Source organism: Ovis canadensis, chromosome 15, assembly GCF_042477335.2.
Source record: "Ovis canadensis isolate MfBH-ARS-UI-01 breed Bighorn chromosome 15, ARS-UI_OviCan_v2, whole genome shotgun sequence".
NCBI classification, from domain to species: Eukaryota; Metazoa; Chordata; class Mammalia; order Artiodactyla; family Bovidae; genus Ovis; species Ovis canadensis.
Genome location: NC_091259.1, coordinates 85,990,684 through 86,008,726, shown reverse-complemented (window position 1 = coordinate 86,008,726; position 18,043 = coordinate 85,990,684). Strand labels below are relative to the sequence as shown.

The 18,043-nt window shown below is 38.0% G+C and overlaps 2 protein-coding genes across 2 annotated transcripts; one reads left to right on the top strand and one right to left on the bottom strand.

Moving 5' to 3' along the window:
* The first annotated feature begins 522 nt into the window (after nt 1-522).
* Nucleotides 523-1,488, top strand: LOC138420755 (olfactory receptor 10AG1-like). Its single transcript, XM_069554187.1, has one exon. It carries the CDS (start codon nt 523-525, stop codon nt 1,486-1,488), a length of 966 nt encoding a protein of 321 aa, XP_069410288.1.
* An 8,386-nt stretch (nt 1,489-9,874) lies between these two features.
* LOC138420698 (olfactory receptor 5T1-like) lies at nt 9,875-10,849 on the bottom strand. The gene has a single exon (XM_069554061.1). It carries the CDS (start codon nt 10,847-10,849, stop codon nt 9,875-9,877), a length of 975 nt encoding a protein of 324 aa, XP_069410162.1.
* Nucleotides 10,850-18,043: the final 7,194 nt, after the last annotated feature.

Below are 18,043 nucleotides of genomic sequence, written 5' to 3'. Positions count from 1 at the left end.
TTTAACTTTCTCACTCCTTAGAAAATCACTTCTAATTATAATTTCTACTTTTAAGTTAATTTAGAAGCATTTATGAAGCAGTAAATTAGGGCAGAGCTTTATGCCATATCTTTATAAAATGAGTTATTAGATATAATGTTAAGGGTAAAAAGTATATATAAATAATCAATAGAACATTGTGTTAGATGTTTTAGACCAGATAGTATATTATAAACAAGATTGATTGGGGACTAAAAATCATGGAAGTTAGACAATTAATTGATGTTTTGACTGTAAGAAGTAGTTTATCTGCTTTCTCCATTCTCATGCCATAATTTAAATTAAAATAATGAGACATATAGATTTTATTAGAATGTAGATGTAACATTATAAATCATTTAAGATTTTTTTTCCTGCAGATGAGTTTATAGCTCCTGATTTCAAATCAAATCTCCCCAAATCACAGAACACAAGTGTGTCAGAAAGTAACTGAGAACTTATTAGAACTAAAGCCCATGTCCTAGCCAATTGTACAAAAAGAAAATGCAGTCAAGAAATGTAAATTTAGAGAGAGAAGACCATTTTAAAATTACAGAAACAAATCTCACTATCATGATGGACTTTGTCCTCTTGGGTTTCACTGATATTCCCCAATTTCAGTGGTTTCTTCTTGGGATATTCTTAGTCATCTATGTGATTATCCTGTTGGGGAATGGCACCATAATTCTAATAACCAGAGTAGATGCCACTCTTCAGACGCCCATGTATTTTTTCCTTGGCAATTTTTCCTTCCTAGAAATCTGTTATGTATCCATCACTCTTCCCAGGATGCTCATGGACCTTTGCACCCAGAAAGGAACCATTTCTTTTTTAACTTGTGCTACACAAATGTGCTTCTTCCTTATGCTGGGAGCCACTGAGTGCTTCCTCCTGGCCGTGATGGCCTACGACCGCTGTGTGGCCATCTGTGACCCTCTGCACTATCCCCTGGTCATGTGCCCCGAGGTCTGCATCGGGCTGGTGGTTGCCTCCTGGATCGGTGGTGTTCCAGTCCAGATAGGCCAAACATGCCAGATTTTCTCTCTGCCTTTCTGTGGCTCCAACACAATCAATCATTTCTTCTGTGACATTCCACCATTATTAAAACTGGCTTGCGGAGACATCTTTGTGAATGAGATGGTGGTCTATATATTTGGTATAATGTTTGTCACTGTTCCCTTTTTGCTGATACTTGGATTCTATATCAGAATTATCTCCACCATCCTTAAGTTGCCAGCAAACACAGGACGGACCAAAGCTCTCTCCACTTGCTCTTCCCACATCACTGTTGTACTTTTATTCTATGGATCAGCCACCGTCACCTACTTAAAGCCTAAATCGAATCAGCATGAAGGTATAGACAAACTGATATCTCTTTTCTACACCATTTTGACTCCAATGTTCAATCCTATCATATATAGTCTGCGGAACAAAGACGTTAGAAAGGCAATTGGAAAATTTCTTCCTTAATTGTCAGGATTATGAGACATTTGAAATAATACAGAAATTATGGTGCATTTCTGTATGTAATTTGTTCACAGACTTGATTGAAATTTGCTGTTCAATATTGTCCTAAATTTTTAAATATAGCTCATGCTGTAATTTCCTTTTAGTAGAGAGTTATGTCTTCAAGGTTATGGCAATGGTGTTCATTTACTTAGCAATGTTTTACTTTTAAAGATCAGTTTTCTCCTTACTGTAAAATAGTAAGTAGAAACGTCTAAGGGGATTCCCTGGTAGCTCAGATGGTAAAGCGTAAGGTGTGATATTCAGGATGTGCTATAACTGAAAGAATGACATTTTCCCTTTTTTTATGCCTTTCTATACGCCATCACTTCATGGGAAATAGATGGGGAAACAGTGGAAACAGTGTCAGACTTTATTTTGGGGGGCTCTAAAATCAATGCAGATGGTGATTTCAGCCATGAAATTAAGACGCTTACTTCTTGGAAGGAAACTTATGGCCAACCTAGATAGCATATTCAAAAGCAGAGACACTACTTTGCCAACAAAGTCCATCTAGTCAAGGCTATGGTTTTTCCAGTAGTCATGTATGGATACAAGAGTTGGACTGTGAAGAAAGCTGAGCAGCAAAGAATCGATGCTTTTGAACTGTGGTGTTAGAGAAGACTCTTGATGTCCCTTGGACAGCAAGGAGATCCAACCAGTCCATCCTAAAGGAGATCAGTCCTGAGTGTTCATTGGAAGGACTGATGTTGAAGCTGAAACTCCAATACTTTGGCCACCTCATGCAAAGAGCTGACTTATTTGAAAAGACCCTGATGCTGGGAGGGATTGGGGGCAGGAGAAGAAGGGGACGACAGAGGATGAGATGGCTGGATCACATCACTGACTCAATGGACATGAGTTTGGGTAAACTCCGGGAGTTGGTGATGGACAGGGAGGCCTGGCGTGCTGCGATTCATGGGGTCAGAAAGAGTCGGACATGACTGAGAGACTGAACTGGACTGAACTGATACTCTACTTTTATGCTGCTGCTCCTGCTAAGTTGCTTCAGTCATGTTCAACTCTGTGCGACCCCATAGATGGCAGCCCACCAAGCTTCCCTGTCCCTGGGATTCTCCAGCCAAGAACACTGGAGTGGGTTGCCATTTCCTTCTCCAGTGCATGAAAGTAAACAGTGAAAGTGAAGTCACTTAGTTGTGTCTGACTCCTAGCGACTCCATGGACTGCAGCCTACCAGACTCCTCCATCCATGGATTTTCCAGGCAAGAGTACTGGAGTGGGGTGCCATTGCCTTCTCCTTTTATATTATCGGTTAAATAAATAAAACACCCTCAGGTGCTACAGAATCATTACTAAGTGATTTCCGCATAGGGAAAAAACAAGCCTAAATATGTAAGGGTATAAGTATGAGAAGTACTTATAAAAACAATAATGTGTAGTGCGATGTTTATTGCAGCACTATTTCTCTAAGCAAAAAAAAAAAAAAAAAAGGAAAATGAATGTTCATACTGAGAAAGGTTTTAACAAATATTGTGCATAAGTAGACAAATATGGAGTCATTAATAAAACACGTTACATCTATATGGTAAGGGCCCCCAGTAAATCATTTATTCTAGTATCCATGTTTTTTTTTTTGCCATTCCTTCCTAGACTGACCCTTTGTTTAGCTATATGATTACCTTTGGCAAGGAAACTTTAGTAAATATGAATAGCACTTTGACATTATAATTTGTCCTCTCTAACAATGGAAATCTTTTCATCACTGTGTTAAAAAGCTCAGTCTAGACTCCTGGAACATTAAAGAGCACACAGAAAGAACCTACAGCTCATGTATAAATGATATAAAGATGGAATCAATTTCAACAGACTTGCAATCTTCTACTTTAAGGGTTCCTGAATTAATTACACAACATTCTTTACATCTTCTTTAAAGCATATATTATTCATTGATGTTAAAAATTTCTCAATCTCTTTCTATACTAAAATGTGCATTTTAATTGTTGTTTTGGAATACTTATATATGGTAAATTTTTCTAAGTACTTTCATGTGTGAAAATTTACTTCACAAAGTTAGTATCTTTAGTCTAAAATAAAAGTCTCTCTGCTGAGTACTGTAGGTCAAAATTTGAATGACCTTCAGTTTTACTACAAAGGAATAAGGCACACACACTGTTAGATATTGGGAGTGAGGATAAAAATTTCACGACCTAATTCTTTTAAGTCTACAGTTCTCAACACAATGGTGCATGAATCTTTACTTTTTTTAAGGAAAAAACTTCCCAAAAAAGACCAAAAAGTGTAAAACTAAACTAACAAACAAAACCCAAACAAACGAACAAGTCAGATTATGTTCATATGTTCTGTGGGCACAGTGGAATTAAATTTAAATGATATTTTGTGAGTGGTGGGGAATGATGAAGGGAGGGAGCATGAGAATATTTCTGCGTATGATAGACATGTTCTTCATCTTGGCTGAGATGGTGGTTTCACTGGTGTACACACATGCAAAGTATGCCTAATTATAAGTTTTCAATATTCACTGTTTATTACACTTCATGCATTAGGGCTTCCCAGGCAGCTCAGCTGGTAAAAAAAAAATCCACCTGCAATACAGAAGACCCCAGTTCGATTTCTGGGTTGGGAAGATCCACTGGAAAAGGGACAGGCTCCACTTCAGTACTCTTGGGCTTCCGTGGTGGCTCAGCTGGTAAAGAATCCGCCTGAAATTGGGAGACCTGAGTTTGATCCCTAGGTTGGGAAGATCCCCTGGAGAAGGGAATGGCTATCCATTCCATTATTCTGGCCTGGAGAATTCCATTGACTGTATGGTCCGTAGGGTCCCAAAGAGTCGGACATAACTGAGAGACTTTCATTTTCACACATTAGCAAAATGTAAAAAGAAAGTTTTGAAAGATTGGAATTAAAAGTAGAAACTTTCAGTAGGCAAAATCAATACAATATTGTAAAGCAATTAATATCCAATTGAAATAAATAAATTTATATTTACAAAATTTTAAAAACAATAAATGCAAAAAAAAGAAAGCAAAGAGGAATTGTTACTATCAGTCTTGATCTATCAACAATGTCAAATATTTAGCCTGTAGTAACATGAACTGTTGGTAATTTCATATCAGAAATAAACACTGGGATGACCCGGAGGGATGGTATGGGGAGGGAGGTGGGAGGGGAGTTCGGGATGGGAAACACGGGTATGCCCATGGTGGATTCATGTTGATGTGTGGCAGAACCAATACAATATTGTAAAGTAAAAAAAATAATAATTAAAAAATATGTTAAACACAAGAATAACATCACATATGTTTCTATTATATTTTCAATACATGTGTTTTTAAAACAAGCATTTTAACATTATAATTATATAACACTAGTTCATAAAAGGTATCATAGGTCTTACAGTAATTTGGTAGGTAATGATCAAGTGTTCAGTTTCTACTAATGCCCAGTAGCAAGTCAAGAGCTCAATATTAAAAAGAAGAGTACTTTGAAGAGAATGAAAGAGTCTTACTCAAAAATCCTAAAGGCTTGAGCTATAATTCACTTTTGGAGACCTGTCAAAGGCTTCAAGCAACATTCCTATCTGCCATGGACCCTTCAAACACCATTGGATCTGCTGAAACATATGGACCAAGTGATAGAGAGGCTTAGATAATAGCTTGGACCTATTGTAGAGCCTTCTATTGTTCCAGGCTTCATTCAAAACTAGCATCTTTTTGGGTCACTTGGGAAATGGGCCATAGGAACATACTTAAAAAGGAATATGTTGCCTCCCAAATCTAAAAAGGCCCAGTAAATCTGATCCTTCTTTCTTTACTCTAGGAGACAACAGATGCAACAATGACTATTCGTCTGAGAAGAGCCATCTCAGCATGCTCCACTTCACTGGCCCCCTAGAAATTTCATTGAGTCAGAAGACCCTTGAAATTTAGTCGTGTTTATTTCTTACCCAGTGATAGGAAAGTACTTTACCAACAAGCCAGAGCATTTGCTGCTTCTTGTTCCCTCGGTCCAGTCAGCATCATTCCATCAGTGTTAGGACCAGTGTTCTGTACTTTGGAAGAGAAAGATGATGAAGAGCTCTACAAACTAAATTATGACAGAAGGATGGAGAGCTTCAGTTCAGTTCAGTGCAGTCACTCAGTCGTGTCCGACTCCTTGCTGCCCCATGGACTGCAGCATGCCAGGCTTCCCTGTCCATGACCAATTCCTGGAATTTACACAAACTCATTTCCATTGAGTCAGTCATGCCATCTGCCATCTCATCCTCTGTCAATCCCTTCTCTTCCCACCCTCAATCTTTCCCAGAATCAGGGTCTTTTCAAATGAGTCAGTTCTTATCAGGTGTTCAAAGTATTTGAGTTTCAGCTTCAGCATCAGTCCTTCCGATGAATATTCAGGACTGATCTCCTTTAGGATGGACTTGTTTGATCTCCTTGTAGTCCAAGGGACTCTCAAGAGCCTTCTCCAACACCACAGTTCAAAAGCATCAATTCTCTGGTGCTCAGCTTTCTTTATAGTCCAATTCTCACATCCATACAGGACTACTGGAAAAACCATAGCCTTGACTAGATGGACCTTTTTTGGCAAAGTAATGTCTTTGCTTTTTAACATGCTGTCTAGGTTGGTCATATATGTTCTTCCAAGAAGCAAGCATCTTTTAATTTCATGGCTTCAGTTACCATCTGCAGTGATTTTGGACCCCCCAAAATAAAGTGTCCAGTAGTTACAGAAAACTATGAGTATTTCCTTTTCCCCAGTGCATTTACCTTGAAAAAATCTTTGAGTCCCTTTGGGGAGGGTGGGATAAATATTAAAAATAAAAACTCTGGCTATTGTAACAAGTCCTTCTTTAGAGGACTCAGACTTCCTTTCATTGAATGGTTCTTGGGGCTGTAAAGTGGCTCAATTCTGGGAATTACTGAAGACCCATGGCTATCTATTTTAATAATTCTAGTTAGATTTTGTTTCCCTTGAATTAAATCTTTTCTGCTTACAGAGATCAAGTAGGAATTTAATAAGCATCTATTTTACTTCTAGGGAAACCACGATTACCTAGCCAATGCCACAGGTCCATGTGGATTCCAATGCTGCTGTCCGTTACAGTAACTAGGACCACTGGATCTTTGGTGATTGATTGCTGCCAGTTGGCACCTGCCACCCTGGGATCCATTAAATATCACTGCATTTTTTCAATTTAGTGGCTGTAGTTCCCTTTGTAATATTTGGTCTTAGAGAAAACCACATATGGAGATCTTCAAGAGCTAGAGCTCCCTTCACAAATATATTTCTCATTTTGTTGGTGAAAAGGATGCCTTTTGCACAGTCCAAATGTGAACTAATCCACTTTAATTCTCCAATGCCTCCCTAAGACTGTGAGTCGCTTTCCCTACATTAAACAAAGTAGATTGTCCATTACCATATATCTCACTGTTGGCCACCTTTTTCTCCATGTTTTAGCCAACTCACCTGCTGGGAGCCAGCATGAGGAACTCTGCCCATGGCAAAGGTCATGAGGAAGGAGGCTCAGCATAAAGCAAAGGTGGGATAGAGCCTCAGGAGACCCTGTTCCCGAGCGTCTACCCCTGAAACCAGAGTCTGCCTACTTTACAGTTTTATGCCCTCACCTACACGTCTGACTTTACGGGGGGCTGTTGCCCCACCACATCTCTCAGAGAAGGAGTTAACTTGCAGCTCCAGTCAATGAAAATTCCTGGGCATGACAAGAGTGTTTCAACTTACAGACTCCTCTGAAAGTTCTCTAGCCTGCCTGAGCAGGTTCATCTGGCCAGGCTGTGATATTTTACAGCCTCCCAACTGTGAGAGGCATGAGATACTTTAAACTCTCTAAATAGAGACTCTTGAGAAGTTAGAAAATTATTAGTATAGTATAATGGGTTGGTCAGAAATTATACCGGTGAAGGGTTTTCATTTGTTGGGCCAATATTTGCTGCTAAGTCTCCATATTCCTTTCCCTTATATAAATATATAACTATCATATAGGAGAAATAAGTATTAACCTTTAAGAATAATCATGTTAAACCTTAGGCTAAGTAAATTCTGTGCTTGATTATAACTCCCTGTACCCTCACCCTATAGGAATGCAACTTTATCTGGTGCCTTTGGAGGGTGGTGCCTAGTTTAAGAAAAAATCACCCCTGGAAAAAATAAGTTTTGTGGTTGACTGACCATTATCAGAAAGGGCCAGAAAATGTCAGCAGGCCTCATGGCCAGAAGATGATGTAAAACCCCTAAGACCTTTGTATAATTTTATATGAAGCACCTGATTTTGACAAGGGTCAGGTCTGCTGACCCCGCGTGACTCTGTATTCATCCCTATGTATAACAAAAAGTATATAAGCAAATCTGAAAATAAAGAAAACTGATCAGTTTCTGGAAAGACGGATTCCCCTGTGTCATTCTTTCTTTCCCCTTCTGGCTGAATTCCCATCTGGAGCGTGGGTGCTCGCCATGTCTACTTACTTGCCCTGGCTTCTAAGACCCAAGCCAGAGGGAGCCCAGGGTGGGGCACCCTCTGCTATTCAAGTGAGTGCCGGTGGCCTACGTAGATGATGCAAATTCCTTGTCTTGGAGTTTTATTGGTGTTCCACGTAAACCAAGTTATTCAGCCTCTTTTTCTCTACTAATTTTCCTACTACACTATTATTTTCTAACCTCTCTTTATATTTCTAATTAAATAGCTTTTTCCTAGAATGCCAACTCCATCTCCCATTCGAATTGCCCTGGATCCACCGGGGCTGGACCCCGGCACTCACCAATGAAACATGTTGCAGTCCTTTTTAACTTCCAAAACTGTGGCCTAAAATAAGAATCTCTGCTAATTTGGTCCATACCAATGTTTGGCCTAATCTAACATTACATTCCTTCCACCATGACTCCTTACTATTAATAACCATACATGGTCCCCATATGATGCTCTTTGAAAATCAGAGACTCAGCACTGACAGAGCGTGGCATACCTACACATGGGCACAGTTCATGGGTCACTCCACTGGGGTCTCACCTTCTGGGGACTCCTGGGACACATGTATACAGGTCTAGAAGCAAAGAGAGGCAGTTGGGGTGGGTCCTGAAGAACATGTGCAGTGAAGCAGACAATGGCAGCCTCAGAAGAGGCCGTAACCCTCCCCTCAGGCAATGCTGGCTTATCTGCCTTGTCTGCGTGGTCATCTCCAGTGGGAAGATCAGAGCGCAACACCACTCCTCTTGGCCATACAGATTTACTGTTTTAATTTTTAGGTCCCTTGTTTTAAATTTTCCCCAGTCAATTCCCTCTCTTTAAACAGTAGGTACTATACAAGGCCAGCTGATATTAGTTGTGTTTTTAGCAAACTCATCTCTGTAGGTATAGGAGATAAGGGCAGACACAGAAAATTTGAAGTCTCAGTAAGTAATTAACCTCCAATTAAAGTAAATAAATTTATATTTAAAAAAGAAAAAAATTTTTTAAAAAAGAAAATTTGAAGTCGTGTATATAGCACTCAAGTTGGGAATTTGAATCCTTTATTAGTAGAAGGTAGGGGTGTCAAGGGAAAACTGAGCCAAAGCTGAGTTGGGACCAGGAATGGAGAGAAACCCATATAGATGTTCTGCAGCTTAGTGGGGTAAGGGAACTGTTTAGCAGGTACTTGTATGTTATTCTTGAGTTGTGCTTTTCTTTAATTCTTTAGTTCATGAACATTATTGATAAATGCTAACACCAAGACTCTGTATTTTGTGAGAAAATGATGGTTTATACATGCTTCTATGTGTGGGTATAAGTAAATCCAATATTTGCCTGTTGAAGTCCTAAACTCCTTACCTCAGTCTGTCACTGAATTTAGAAATAGGGTCTTTGAGGGGGCAAGTGTAGGGTGGGGCCTTAATTCAAAATGATTGTGTATGTTGATGAGAGAAGCCTCAGAAGGAAAAAACCCTGGATACACCTTGATTTCAAACACAAAGCATCCAGGACGGTGAGAAAATACATTTGTGCTGTTCAGCCACACAGTGTTATGAGGTTTGTTATGGCAGCTTTGGCAAAAGTATATCACCAGTTATCAGCATATATATGTATATATGTTAGTGTATATGTATATTTTGGGGTGTGCATATGTTTATAAACTCATTAAGAAACCGATGGATGATCACTATCCTCATCTGCAAAAACTACACAGTTGCTTGTTGACCATAATCTTTTTTTATGAAATATCCAAGAAGAAATAAAAGGCATAAAATAAAAAATAAAAATCTTGTATCCTGAAGATACAAATATCCTGAAATCTTGTATCCTGAAATGTTGTAACCTTTTTATATGGAGACAATAACATAAGTCTTAATTTCTTCACCTCAGTGTTTAGTGTGAAAATGTACTTTATGAACAAACTGATTTTTTCCCAAACACTCTTCTGATTGCCTCTTTGACATCTTTGTTCCTTAAACTGTAGATGACAGGATTTAGCATGGGAATCACAATGCTATAAAATATTGACACAATCATGTCATGGTCTAAAGCATAGCTGGAACTTGGTCTCAAGTACATGAAGAGGATGGTCCCATGGTAAATGGACACTCCCGTTAGGTGAGAGCCACATGTAGAAAAGACTTTCCTTCTGCCTTCAGCGGAACGCATCCTCAGAATGGCCAGCAGAATGAAGCCATAGGAGATGAGGACAATCAGGACAGTGACCATCTCAATAGAGCCCACAAGGCAAAAGAGCAGAAGCTGGTTCGTGTGAGTGTCAGAGCAAGAAATAGCGAGGAGGGGAGGGATGTCACAGAAGACATGTCTGATTTCACTGGAGGCACAGAAGGAGAGGCTGAAAGTGGCCACTGTGTGTACAGTAGCATGCAAGATGCCACCCACATAGGAAGCAATGATGAGTGGCACGTAGACTCTGGGTGCCATGCTGACTGAATACAGGAGGGGGTCGTAGATGGCCACATAGCGATCATAGGCCATTGCAGCCAGAAGAAAGCACTCTGTGGTCCCAAAAGTAACTAAAAGAAGTGTCTGTGTTACACACTCAGGATATGAAATAGTTTTATTTTCCACCAGGAAATTGACTATCATTTTTGGAGTGACAACTGAAGAACAGCAGGCATCCAAGAATGATAACACACTCAGAAAATAGTACATAGGATTGTGGAGCCTGGAATCCACAATGACCAAGGAAACCAATCCCAAATTCCCTATCAGTGTAAAAAGATAGGTTGCTAGAAATAGTAAGAATAGAAAAATTTGAACGTCAAAATCATCTGTAAACCCCATCAATATAAACATGGTAATTTCAGTCACATTTTTTACCTGAACCCTGTATAAATCTAAATCTGATAGTGGCCCTGACATTTCAGCTTTTATTGTTTTTGTTCTAAAGGCAGTATATAGTGAATATAAAGTCCACACAATTATACCCTCCTATCTGTTTCTTAGAAGGGTATATTGAATCCTAAAATTATTTGCAATGAGGGAATAAGCAGGGATTAAACATTGAGTTCAAGTGGATGTATCACCCTGTAAAAATAAATAAATTAATTATTGTCAGTTAAATTTGTTCCATTAAAATTTTTGCCAGTTTAGTTTATTTTCTGTTAAACTTAGTGCTTACTGTGTTAACATTACATCATTTTAAAAATCACAAATGCAAATAAATATAGGAAGTTTTAAATTAACAAATAATGGAAAGTACACATCTGAGTGCTAATCCTAGATTTTCATCAGTGATTATACCTTTCTTTCATTTTGCAACGTATAAATGGGAGCAACACACATCATAAGATTGTGTTGAATTTAAATGATAAAAACCAATGTGGAAATTATTAAGCTTTAAAGAATGTCCAGATGACTAAATGGGATAAGTTAGACTTTCTTTTCAACTAGCGCACGAGGCAGCTTTTCCAAGCCAAATCATTTTATGTCCTCTTTTCTGACTACTTTCCCTGCGTAGCACTGCTGGAACAGTGGTGAACAGAACATTATTCTGCGGGTAAATGCAGTATGAACAAGAGCAGCAAGTGGTTGCTGTTTTTGTGGTTTTGCCTTTCAGCGTTCATTCTTTGAAAAACAACATTCAGTGTGCTCATTTTCTCCCCCACAATCTATTATAATGTTTTCTTGACTACCAACTGAAATTTTCTATACAAACGTTGTATCTCTGCAAAGTTCTTGCATGTGTGTCTGAGACATATTCTGAGCAAAAATAAACTATGGGACGTTCATTCCATATATTATAGTTGCATATGGAGTTTCTATAAATACTGTAAACCAAATGTCACCTGATGATACATAATAAAGTTCTTTCTCTAACGCATTGCTAAAAGTATAATATCCTGAATAAATCACAATGTAATGTTTTATCACTGCTATATTTCCCTATGCTGGCAGTGTTGCTCATTCAAAGGAATATGAAAACAAGGAAAATGTACCATACATAATCAAAATGTTGATGAGTCACCAGTACCTGGTCCTACAGCTTCCATCTTTGAAACATAAGTATTGCATCTATATTATAGGAGCAAGATTTCAGCCTGTTAACTTTTGTTCTTCCTCAGCATTCCATAGACCAATATGCATTAAGGGTGTGCAAAATCTGTAGTGCAGAGGACTGGGTTGAATTCAATGATTTAAAAATGATTTCTATTCTTAACATGAAACATTATATTTTTTTTTGTTTAGACTTCCTTATACCAAGAGGAGAAGCAAATGATTGTTAGAAGAAAAAAAAAAAAAAACACGAAAAAACAAAAGTTGTATGTCTTTGCTTTCTGAGAAACTTCCTTCTAACACACATAACAAGTAATAATAATAATAATAATAATAATAGCACAATGTATGTGCTGAGTCATTTCAGTCTTCTCCAACTTTGCAACCCTATGGACCATAGTCTGCCAGGCTCCTCTGTCTGTAGATTTTCCAGGCAAAAATACTGGAGTGTGTCACCATGCCCTCCTTCAGGGACTCTTCCTGACCCAGGCTGTTCTATCCTGATCACTGCAGGAACCCACGGCTCTTACGTCTGCAGTATCGTTAGGTGGGTTCTTTACCACGGGTGTCTCCTGGGAAGCCCCGACAACAGCATAATACACAAAAGTATTAGGATAAACTAGTTTAGTTTGAAAGATACATTAATAAAATAACTTATAAAACCACAATAATAATATTAAATAATGTATAGATTATCACAAAAAATATATTTATGTTTTAAAATTTTCTCATTTTCTTTCACCCTCATCTATTTCTGTCTCTTGCTCTTCTCTCTCTCTTTTCTCTCTTTCAAGAAAAGAGGTATAGTGTACAAAAGTGTTTACCAGAGCATGCCAGATACAAAACAGGAATTAGGCAAATCAGAAAACACACAGTGTAAAGAAAAAAAAAAAAACTATGCAAGCAAAATTTGAAAAATGTACCAATAGTTCCTCTACCAACCCTTGCCCAACATGAGTTGAACTGTGTAGATACACTTACACATGGTGTTTTTCAATAAATATTTTGAAAAAAAATTGGAGATTTGCAACAATTTGAAAAAATTTATAGAACTATGTAGCCTAAAAATATTTTTAAAATGAAAGATTATTTAGATATGTCATGAATGCATGAAACATATACAGATACCAGTCTATCTTCATATACGCATTAATATAAAATTAATAATCTGTTAGTTTTCTCACTATTTTACAATTTTACTTTCGAGAAATTACTTGACTTTACAGAATGCTTCTCTTATTTAAATGGAGAAACCTGTGTATTGCCTGATCATTATAGGTATTTTTTAATGTAACAATGTTTTCAGTAACTGTATTATGAATATGACTGTAATATCATATGCCATAAAATGTAAGGACTTTATCTCCTGCATCCAAGGTGCTCCAGCACAGGCACTTCTATCAACTAATATTTCAGGAAATTAGAACTGATTATATCCAGCAAATATTACTTTAAGAGATAGAGCATAGAAAACCAAAAATATGGATTCCAAGTTTTTAACAAAATAGCCACATTCTGGAAAACTAAAACCAAATCAGTTCCTCAACTCTCATACAGTAAGAAAACATGCAGAACTTAATATCTGTGAAAAAAATACTACAAACACCAGCCTTGAAAAGAAGGAAAGACGTGGTAGCAGTTACCATGTGTTATTAAGGTTTAGAAAATGTGTGTACTTCATCTTAAGTGATCTACATAGCAACCTGCAGTTAAGTAATCCAGCATTTTATACATGAGAAACCTAAGGACTAGCTAGACACATAAGTTAACCAAGCTTACATAATAAGTTACTAGCAGAGTCAGGATTCAAATTCAGGATTTTTTGTTCCCGCATGTTAAGCTATTTCCCCTTGACCATATTGCAGACTCTTCGTGCTATGTCATAGTTCTGGAAATGGCATACCTTAGAAATAATGCCAAATAATATCTTCATGTATTTGAATTCATTTATTCAGTGGTCATGTATGGATGTGAGAGGTGGACTGTGAAGAAGGCTGAGTGCTGAAGAATTGATGCTTTTGAACTGTGGTGTTGGAGAAGACTCTTGACAGTCCCTTGGACTGCAAGGAGATCCAACCAGTCCATCCTAAAGGAGATCAGTCTTGGAATTTCTTTGGAAGGAATGATGCTCAAGCTGAAACTCCAGTACTTTGGCCACCTCATGCAAAGAGCTGACTCATTGGAAAAGACTCTGATGCTGGGAGGGATTGGGGGCAGGAGGAGAAGGGGATGACAGAGGATGAGGTGGCTGAATGGCATCACGGACTCAATGGACGTGAGTCTGAGTGAACTCCGGGAGATGGTGATGGACAGGGAGGCCTGGCGTGCTGCAATTCATGGGGTTGCAAAGAGTCGGACACAACTGAGCGAATCAGCTGAACTGAACTGATACAACTCTTAGGTTAAGTATCAGGATATTAAAGCAAAACAAAACAAAACCCAGAAGTACCTTCTAGAGCAATTAACTGACTAGTAAAATAGATTTCAAACTTATTTATATCCCTCCATGAGAAAAACATCTTAATCACCAAATGGCACTTACCCAGTTGCTGATTGATAGTTAACTATCTCTCCCTTTAATATTTTTTCTTGTTTAAATCAACTTTTTATTTCTACCATCCTCTTTCTGTTATCTTCCATTGAGGAAATTAATCTTCTAATCTATAATTCCATATACCTAAGTATAGTAAGAGTAGGTTCTAGTTCTCTACCATGTTCCCTAGAGTTCTTAAAGCTTCTAAAATGTTTTATAAGTGATGAAAAACCTTTCCTCTTACCTGTGGAAATTAATTGCTCAATTAAGGTGTATACGAATATTAGGCATTAGGAGTCTTATACCAGATTGCCGAGCTTTTCTTGAAATCTACAGGGAAGCTCCAAGGAATAAACACACTAATTCTCTTCTGGGACAGAAAGTAACAACCTGATTTCATTTTTTCCCCCATAGTAAATGAGTAGCTGGTTCTGGAGCAATGAACTCTTATTATAAATAAAATTGAATAAGTACAGTAGGCCTCTAAATAAAATGATCTTTAGTGGAAAAAGGATATTCATAGAATTGGAAATTAAATCTGATATAGGACATAGTCCTCATTCTGACGCTAAATACCTATGTACCAGGAAATATGACTTGTTATCTCTCAGAAATATGTAGTATTACTTCTCTCAAAATTCTTTATACATACACATAATGAAATTATGTGAAAGCATAAGCTGTGAGATAATTCATAATCATTTAGTGATGATTATTACAGTTACTTAAAATTGCTAGATATCTGAGTATTATGGAAGACAAATAGTTTAAATAAACAGTTTAAATATATTAAATTTTAGTGAGTAGTTTAATGGAAGAGGCATGACATAAGTACATGAACAGATAGTTTGATAGGAGACATGGTACAGTATACAGGTAACTTTAATATTCTGTGTGGTAGCACCTTTTAAATTAGAGATTTGGCAGATAAATTCCAAGCTTTTCAGTTGCATGGAGACTTGTATTTTGGAGTGTGCCATATACCACTCCATAAATTAGTACCTAGCAATGCATTTAAACTGTTTTCAAACAATTGTAAAACAACACATACATGCTTCCAGTCTACATCCAGAGATTCTAAATCAGTAATTAGGAAGCGCTGGTGATAGAGTCTGAGTACTAAACCAAAGAGAGAAAAAAGAAGAGAAAAGAATGAAAAGAAACAGGAAGAAAAAAAAGGAGGGAAGAAAAGAGGAAAGGAAGGAAGGAAGAAGGAAGGAATTTTGTAAACAGCCCAACTGTAAACAAAGGCTCTACTGATTAAATGCAATCACAAGAGATCTTTATAGTCAGCATTTACACAAGCATTTTTACAGAAAAGACAAGGTAATAAAATATAATTTTTTATGAAAATGTGAAGGAGCTAAGGCATTCAAAACACTTTTGAAAGTGTTGGAGGCCTCACATAATTTCAAGATTTAACACAAACCTAAAATAACCAAGATATTGTGGCACTGGTTATAGGACAGACATCTAAGTCTGCAACAAAATAGACTTTTCAGAAGTAAACTTACACAGTATAGTCTACTGATTTTTGACAAAGCCGTTAAGGAAAATATAGAGCAGAAGGATAGCCCTTTTTCTAAATATGGATAACAGCTTAAAAAAATACTAAATCTTAACAATATGAAAATGAAAGATTAGCAGTAAAACATGGACATACAGTGCAGATATTTTATCGCAAAATATACACAGATGGCAATTTAGCACATTTAAAAAAAAATGTTCAACACCATTTGCAATTCAGGTCAGTTCAGTTCAGTTGCTCAGTCGTGTCTGACTCTTTGCGACCCCATGAATTCAGCATGCCAGGCCTCACTGCCCATCACCAACTCCTGGAGACTACCCAAACTCATGTCCATCAAGCCAGTGACGCCATCCAACCGTCTCACCCACTGTTGTCCCCTTCTCCTCCTGCCTTCAACCTTTCCCAGAATCAGGGTCTTTTGCAATAAGTCAGGGCTTTGCATCAGCTGGTCAAAGTATTGGAGTTTCAGCTTCAACATCAGTCCTTCCAATGAACACGCAGGACTGGCCTCCTTTAGGAAGAACTGGTTGGATCTCCTTGCAGTCCAAGGGACCCTCAAGAGTCTTCTTCAACACCACAGTTCAAAAGCATCAATTCTTCTGCACTCAGTTTTCCTTATAGTCCAACTCTCACATCCATACATGACCATTGGAAAAACTATAGCCTTGACTAGATGGATCTTTGTTGACAAAGTAATGTCTCTGTTTTTCAATATGCTGCGTAGGTTGATCATAACTTTCCTTCCAAGAAGTGTCTTTTAATTTCATGGCTGCAATCACCATCCACAGTGATTTTGGAGCCCCCCAAAATAAAGTCAGCCACTGTTTCCACTGTTTCCCCCTCTTTTTGCCATGAAGTGATGGGACCAGATGCCATGATCTTCGTTTTCTGAATGTTGATTAAGCCGACTTTTTCACTCTCCTCTTTCACTTTCATCAAGAGGCTCTTTAGTTCTTCTTCACTTTCTGCCATAAGGGTGGTGTCATCTACGTATCTGAGGTTATTGATATTTCTCCCAGCAATCTTGATTCCAGCTTGTGCTTCCTCCAACCCATCGTTTCTCATGATGTACTCTACATATAAGTTAAATAGGCAGGGTAACAATATACAGCCTTGACGTACTCCTTTTCCTATTTGGAACTAGTCTGTTTTTCCATGTCCAGTTCTAACTGTTGCTTCCTGATCTGCATACAGGTTTCTCAAGAGGCAGGTCAAGTGGTCTGGTATTCCCATCTCTTTCAGAATTTTCCACAGTTTATTGTGATCCATACAGTCAAAGGCTTTGGCATAGTCAATAAAGCAGAAATAGAGGTTTTATTGTGAAAAGAAGGGAAGCAAAAAGCAAAAGAGAAAAGGAAAGGTATACCATTTGAATGCAGAGTTCCAAACAATAGCAAGGAGAGATAAGAAAGCCTTCCTCAGCAATAAATGCAAAGAAATAGAGGAAAAGAATAGAATGGAAAAGACTAGAGATCTCTTCAAGAAAATTAGAGATACCAAGGGAATACTAAATGCAAAGATGGGCTCGATAAAGGACAGAAATGGTCTGGATCTAACAGAAGCAGAAGATATTAAGAAGAGGTGGCAAGAATACAAAGAAGAACTGTACAAAAAAGACTTCATGACCAAGATAATCACGATGGTGTGATCACTATTCTAGAGCCAGACATCCTGGAATATGAAGTCAAGTGGACCTTAGGAAGCATCATTATGAACGAAGTTAGTGGACGTGATGGAATTCCAGTTGAGCTGTTACAAATCCTGAATGATGATGCTGTGAAGGTGCTGCACTCAATATGCCAGCAAATTTGGAAAACTCAGCAGTGGCCACAGGACTGGAAAAAAGTCAGTTTTCATTCCAATCCCAAAGAAAGGCAATGACAAAAATGCTCAAACTACCGCACAATTGCACTCATCTCACACGCTAGTAAAGTAATGCTCAAAATTCTCCAAGCCAGGCTTCAGCAATGCATGAGCCGTGAACTTCCAGACGTTCAAG

What these genes read in the sequence shown, in the direction of transcription:
- LOC138420698 (XM_069554061.1), bottom strand. Translation starts at nt 10,849, where the DNA reads ATGTCAGGGCCACTATCAGATTTAGATTTATACAGGGTTCAGGTAAAA.
- LOC138420755 (XM_069554187.1), top strand. Translation starts at nt 523, where the DNA reads ATGCAGTCAAGAAATGTAAATTTAGAGAGAGAAGACCATTTTAAAATT.